The 7,654-nt window shown below is 39.1% G+C and overlaps 1 protein-coding gene across 1 annotated transcript in view; it reads left to right on the forward strand.

The window, feature by feature from the left end:
* Positions 1 to 5,154, forward strand: part of cmip (c-Maf inducing protein) — a gene marked incomplete at its 5' end in the record, with an annotated part of 19,519 nt that extends 14,365 nt beyond the window's left edge. The window contains 2 exon segments of the mRNA XM_035664574.1: positions 256 to 326; positions 737 to 5,154. Coding sequence (XP_035520467.1) covers positions 256 to 326; positions 737 to 790 — 125 coding nt within the window.
* Positions 5,155 to 7,654: the final 2,500 nt, after the last annotated feature.

Raw genomic sequence — 7,654 nt, forward strand, 5'->3', positions numbered from 1 at the left:
ACGCTGACGCAGGCACAAAGGGGATATGACGCCATCGACAGGCGACCGGTGAAACGCAGCGTTACCTGAATAAAATGACAGATTTCTCTGAGTTTGAACATTGTTTGAAACATTTGAGATAATGTCAGTACACGTGTCAAGTGTTCATAGACATTTTAATGCAGAAATGTTAGAGCTTGTGTTGAGGGTGTATAGTCAGTTGTTTGTAGGTGTATAAATGAATTGTGGCTAATTATAACTGTTTGTCTTTTTCAGCCATGAAGAGTCTGTGCAGTCTGAATATGAACAGCACCAAGCTCACAGCTGACACATACGAGGACCTCAAGGTAATACTGCCAGACAACTCACACCATCATGTGCATTTATATTTTAAAAATCTGAATTTATGTTCATGTTGTCATATTCACATGCAGTAATTAGTGAAGAAAACAGAGTCTGTGCAGTAGTGATCGGGGTGGGGTCATTTCACCCTAAATAGGCGATTGTTTGCTAACATGTTCATGTTCAACAACTTAATAAAGTGATACTATGTCAGTGTGTTTACAGCTTGCTATCCACAAGTGGCCAAAAATTCCTTTTAGGGACATCTCTGATTTTCCACTAAAGATGCAAAATGACATAGTCCTTTCCAGGGAACCTCTTTGAAATGAGGAAATTATTTAGAACTTCCTGACCTGTAAAGTGTACGTGTCAAGGTGTTGATGCAGTTCCCATTTGTCTGTGTCTTCCTCTGCAGGCTAAACTGCCCAACCTGAAAGATGTCGATGTTCGGTACACAGAGGCCTGGTGATCAGCCACGCTCACACACCCCCTCATACACAGCCGGACACACACACTTGCACACATGCACACACTGCACACAGCCTCAGATACACACAACATTAAATAGTGTGGCGATGTTGTCTCCGTCGCCGCCATCATTAGACCAGGAGCTCTGACATCGTCCCAGCCTGAGGATCACATGATGTACCCAGAACATCTCTGACACACTGACGTCAGCGGAGGAGCCTTCATCAGCTTCATCATCACCAACCCCTGTAGTGACGCCATCATCAGGAAGGAACTTTCTAGTCAGCTTTTTTCTAAATGAGAAATCTTTATGAACCTCGCAGCTCCCCATACTTCTGTTTCAGATGTTCCTTGGACCTTGTTTTTACCGACATGATCGGAGGACTCGCTATATTGTGACAAAAGGGACCCTTCTCTCTCTGTCTTTATCCTTTGCCCTGTCTTTCATATATGGTCTCTCTGTTTTCATAGCTCCCCGGCCATTGCCCTCCCACCTCTGTGTGTCTGTGTCATGAGGAAAACCCAAATCCACCCCTCTCAGAGCCTTCCTCTCTTATTTCTCTCTTCCACCCTCTGGCGACGAAAGGCCGGATACAGCAGCTCACATTCCAGTTTGCCTCCGATCTGATCCGCAATGTAGCGCTCCAAACAGACGTGTGGGACTGTCGATCACGTCGTCGGCCCTCGCTCCCTCGCGACCTTTGGCTTCAGTTTTCAGGTTCAAATTTAATTGGGGTAAATGAGGTGCTACCTCAAGAGAAAAGAGAGAAAAGAGGACTGTGCCTACTCCTCGTTCACGACACATTCACACACAAAAAGGAAAAAAAAATGCTTTTTATCAAGTTGAATGAACATATTTTTCCAGACATCTGTGCTTTCATATATTGTGTGTTTCTATATAAAACATATTCGAAGATAACCCCCAGTGATGACATTTCAGAACCATTTCGGGAGCTCTGCTGTAGAGTTAAATGGCGATGGCAACATTTGTTTAGACTTTTTTCATTTGTTTTCAGTGTACATACTGATGATCTCCCATTACTATTTAATAGGACGGTTGTGTAGCAGTAGCTGGGTGGTCTGGGACTGCCTAATATTTATAAGTTGTGTCTTTCAAACCTCCTTTACTCTGTCTCTCCTGGATTTTGTCCTGATAGCAATGAAGTACACAGGCCCTGTTGTCTTTTTTTTCTTCTTTTTTTTGTGTAACATGTAACACAAGAAGCCAACCAAGAGGGCGCCCATACATGGATCTCCCTGTACCATGCCATGGTGGGATCGTAGACCTGTAAAGTGGACCTGTTAACAAGACTCATCACCAGCTGAGAGTTGTATATTTTCATATCCTCTGCTATTTTCTTATTTTTATTTTTTTTTGGCTCTGTTTGAGACGGCTTTTGAAAAGAAGAAAAGGACACTTGCCAAATATCTTCGTAAGATTTAGTTATGGTTTTGTTTCGTCAGGCCAACATGAGTGTGGTTTCAGTACTGATTCAAGTGGAACCTGTGGAGAGACGGAGACACTGCTCTGACCCTCCCGCCTCTGGCCTGTGGAGGTCGGAGCGAGGAGTCGCAGTGCCTCTAGTGGAGCTGCGGATGAGTTACCTATTGTTATCTTTTTATCTGTAACACCACCTGTTTTGAATTGTTCTGCTGTATTTATATTACGCCATAATACATGGGTGACATTTTTAGGCTGTATGGATGAATAAGTCTCATCAGAGAAGTTATTGTACATATTATATCACAATGGGCTATAAGGGACAAAAGATTGAAAAAAAGGCACCTTTTGGCCATATTTGCCCCGTCTACATTCCCTCAAAGTGTTGTCTTTTTATTGTGGCAACATTTCATACGATGTGGTAACTGCCCTGACACACTGCAAGTCTGTCAGAATCTCTTTTTCCTCTCTGTCTACGCACGGTTTGGGCTAATTTGTCTCGTATCATTGACCGGGAAGACACAAGACCAGTCAGATTTCTACAGTTTTTTTAGTCAGCCTCGCTCTGACTGTATCCATCCATTTTATTTATTTGCGTCGACCTCCAGTATGTATGTTGAATCAAGGCAGAAGCTGCAGCAGAGGACAGGATGCCGTCCGATATGAGATACTTTGTTTCCTATTTATTGGGTGCCATGACAGTTTTCTGTTTGGCCTGTAGACTCGGTTTGTGTACGGCCATCTTTGGGTCTGGCTTTAGGACCTTGTGCTCTCTTTCATATCCTCTATGATGTATATACAAGTGTATATAGTCGTCTCCTCTCTTCCTCTCTTGAATCCTTTTTTTCTTCTATATCTTTTTCTGTATTTCTCTTGGCCTCCCATCGTCGGCAGGCTGGTGTTGCCTTCATCTTAATGTGTGTGTGGTTGTTTTTTTTCACACAAAGTGCACTGTAATCTAACAAATTATGTTTTTCGTAATATCTTTTAAGTTTCCAGCGTCTTTGATTTGATCACTTTAATCAAACATTTGTTTCCTGTGTTCTTGTTTAGTCTTTTTTGCATGTACATGTTGCTGCGTCATCTGGTATTTTTATTTTGTAATTTTGTTTTTATAAAAGGTTTGAAATATGATAAAGGGTTTGATCACTATCTCACTGAGGTTAAGGACTGAAATGGAGAGATCCCATCTAACTGTTGCCTGATTGGTAGTTGCCAGGATCTACCCATGAGCTTTGAAGGATGTTATTGGTCGAGGCAGTTTGGGTTTGATTGATATTGATTTTTTATAAAGCCAATACCAAAACTGGTACCTTTGGACTGAAGCTGCCCCTAGTTGAGATTTAATCGTTTAAGTTTTCATATCAAGGTTTTTTATATTTTTTGTTTCCCCAAGAATTTTGTTCTAATCCTGCCAGATAATCATATCAGGTGGACCACACTGACTGGCCATTATCATGTTTAAATGAAGTTGTTCCACACATCAGCAAACTGATAACAGTTCAGTGTAACTCTACTGTAGCCTTATTTGATCCCAAATGTTTTAAAGGAATAGTTTGACATTTTGAAAAACAGGTTGACTCGCTTTTTTGACAAGCGTAGGTTGAAAAGATTGCTATCAATGTGCATCCGGTTAGCTTAGCTTAGCAGAAAGATTTCACAGTGATGAAAAGCCTGCAGGAAGTCACTGCATCCAGCCAAGGATTAGCCCACCACATAAGCCCATATACTCCGTTTTTTAGGTAGCTTTAGAGTAGGCAGGTGATACAATACATATCACAATACAGGGGTTATGAATCATAAAATATTGCGATACTGTAAGCAAGGAGATATATCAATGTCTATCCATTTAATATGAAGCTACATCTGGATAGCTTAGCATAAAGAGAAAGCATGGATGAAAAGGAGTAGGATCAAAAGATTGCTGTCTTTTTTTAGTAAGCTTTAGAGTAAGCAAGAATGTGGCGATACAATACGTATCACAATACAGGGGTTACGAATCATAATATGTCACGATACTGTAAGCAAAGCGACATATATTGCAATTAGATTGAGATTGAGAATTGATACAATATCACAATATATACATTTTTTTCTATTTTCTCTCACACCTACTTTAGAGGTAGATCTTATTACCATTGCTATTTCCCGTTATCGGTCTTTATGCTAAGCTAAGCTGCTGGCTGTAGCTTCACACACTTAAACTGGTGTTAGTCTTCTCATCTTACTCTGCATGTAAGTGAATGAGCATATTTCCCCAAAATGTCAAGTTATTCCTTTAAAGAGGTGGGCAGTCTTGGGGAAATCCTGTCCTTGAACTCACCCTAGGCCATTATGAGCTGCCACTTGCCCAGCCTGGGTGCCAGCATGTCAAGGGTTATAAATGTAAGGTTTTTGTATTACTGTAGAACATGTAATGGTTGAATAGAAACGCCTCTTCTGTTCTGTCTCCGTATCCTGTGGAGCTCACTGTGCTTTGCTTTCATTCCCATCCCAATTCCTCTCTCCTGTCTATTATCTCTCTGATGTTTTTTATTCTACACAAACTGTAAAGAGTTTCTACCATGTCCAAGTTGTGTACAGCTGTGCTCGAGTCTTAACAGTTGTTATGGAAGGAACAGGGTCAGATGTGGCACAGCCTAACAAATCTGACAGACTGAAAAAATAACTATATTTCCCATAATTCCTTGTAGTAAAATCTTTTTTGGCAGCTGGAAAATAGGTGCCCATCATGTTTCTCTCTATTTTTCAGTCTTTCTCCGCATTGATCTGCTTCTCCTGCTGGGTTATTATTATTATTATTGCTGCTGCTGCTGCTCTGTGGCTGTTGTAATAAAAATACAAAAGATCTTCAACAGGAAAAATAACAACTATGATGTGAAATAATTTCAATCAAAAATAAATTGTCTGTGAATATGTTTCAACTGTGTGTGCCATGTGTTCTTTTTGATCTTGTCACAAGATAAACGTCACTGTGAATCTAAGTAATTAACCACTGCTTTTTTATTAAAAGAGACTCCTTCCCATGACCCCGTTATTACTACAGTACTACTGCAGTAATTTAACAGTTTACATGATGCTGCATGTTGGTTCAGTGCAAGTGCACCATTCTCTACCAACATATAAGCATAAATTGTGTATTTCTTTGTATTATGCTAACTAATAGCATAATAATAATAATCCAAAATTATGCATTATTATTATGTATATACTGTAAAATGTCAGTTAAAAGCAGACGCCCAATTAGACATCAGTCTCCTTTTCTAGCCTGGTGTAGCTACATATTTTGACAAATAAAAGCAGGTCTCAAATAGAGACCTGGTCTGGATTGTAACAGCCCAAGTTATATTCATACCAGTTTAAATAAACAATTTGATAGTATTTACCATCTTTGCTGAGCAAGGATTTTGTGCAAAAGGAATTAAAGGCCAAAAGATTAGAAAGCTAGAAAGACGCTGCGGGTTAAAGATAGTTGATTATTGAGTCTCATTCCCAGCGTCAGTATTTGACTACCTGGGAATGCGACTCAGCAATCAACTATCTCTCTCAGCTCTAATTGGTGGTTTTTGTTCAGGCCCGTTGCATTCTTGCAAATGCCATTAGGAGCACTAGGAGGAGCCAGAGGAACCTGATTTTTCCATAGATTATCTGTCTCATGTACTTCTGCAGCTTTAATGCAGAGATGTCTCATTCATTTCAAGGTAATATTCTTTGTTGAAATTAGTGTAAAGTTTCAGTTAACAGTGGAGTAGAGAAGCTCTATCTATCATTTTATGCAATATCTGATGTTCTTAAAATACTGGAGTCTTACACTTCATGGGAGAAATTTCTGTGCACATTATTTGTGCCTTAATCTAATAAGAAAAACGGAAAGTCTATTTTAGGATGGAGTAACTGATTTATACAGTGATGTTTGTAACAAAAAAGTATAATGTTCCCCTTTGAAGGAGAGTGATCTTCTTCTGCTGCATCTTTATGCTACAATAGTGATGGGTAGAAGAAGATTATCTTTATTAATTGGCACTATATAATTAAATAAAACTAAAATCATGACAATGATGAGACAGAAATCCAAAGAAGAAACTGTTCATTACTTTAGTCAGTTTATTGTGCTGATGTCAGTTCATGTATCTGCTGATTGATATTGATATTTGGGAACTGAAATTATTCCAGGTATTTTTGAACTCAACAGGTTTTTGGTGTTTGGGTTATTTTGACACACTGAGGTTAAACGGCATGTTGCTAATATACAAAGGGTCATTAAAACATAGTGTGTGAGTAAATCATGTTTGGTGGGCTAATCTTTACTCTTGCTACTTGTGATTACTGTTCTGTACTCATTTCTACTGTAAACAAAGTCACTGATTTAGATGTAGAGATACCCACATATGTACCACTCTCTGTCTCAAAATGCAATATAAATGTAGTTATTAGCCCAAAGCTGGCCTCTATTGCCAACTTTTTGGACAGCCTGCTGAACTCTTAATCTTTAACAGCATGAATACATGCTAAATATCATATATTACTGAGTCAAATCCAAGTCAAATTAGGAAAGTAAGATGACATAAATATAGAGGGTATAGTTCACCAAGCATACTTTATTGACTCAATTTATAAGAAGGCCACAGAGGAATTATAGAAAAGCTATAAACATCATCAGGCTTCCAATTAAATACATGCAATGTTTTCATTACACTGGATCAAGTCACCTGTTTTCATTAATCTGACTTCACTCAAAAGATACAACACATGACCACACAGAGAAAATAAAGTCACACTTATGAAAATACACAGCAAAAACATCACTCATGTCATCGGACTCACACAGCCGCCGGTACGCCCCCCATGCTCTCACATTATTCAGCATATGAAATCAGACACAAAAAAGATGGAACACAAGCTCCTCAGCAGAAGAACAGTGTACTGTACTATTACTTCAGTTAGTGGACACTCTTTTTGAATTGAAAATAAATAGAATCTATGTAAGAGTGTTGCCCATCTCTAACATCATGCAGTTTGATTACAGACTGAATCCAGGTTGCTAAAACTACACTGGCTGTCTGTGGGGACCTCTTATTTTACCTCAACCTCTCATCTTATCTGTCATAAAGGAGTCAGACGACTCACTCTCCCTCAACCTGCCTTATCCAGTTCTGCTTAAGTTAATGGTTTTCTATATTTTGAAAAAATAACTCCCTGAGAGGTATGTTAACATATTCCAAAATTGCCATATCTGAGAAAATATTAAGACTTTAAGTTTCTTAAAGGTTATATATATATATATATATATGAGATTTAGAACATTAATGTAGCAGCAAACAACTCTATTCTCTATGTAAAGATACAGTGGAGTCATGGTGTCACACTCAGTCTGTGTTGCTATCGCAGCCTCTCTGCTCCGTGTGCAGCTGACTGAAACTGCTG

The sequence above is a fragment of the Morone saxatilis genome, unplaced genomic scaffold, assembly GCF_004916995.1.
Source record: "Morone saxatilis isolate NCDOM2014 unplaced genomic scaffold, NCSU_SB_2.0 Contig2, whole genome shotgun sequence".
NCBI lineage: Eukaryota > Metazoa > Chordata > Actinopteri > Moronidae > Morone > Morone saxatilis.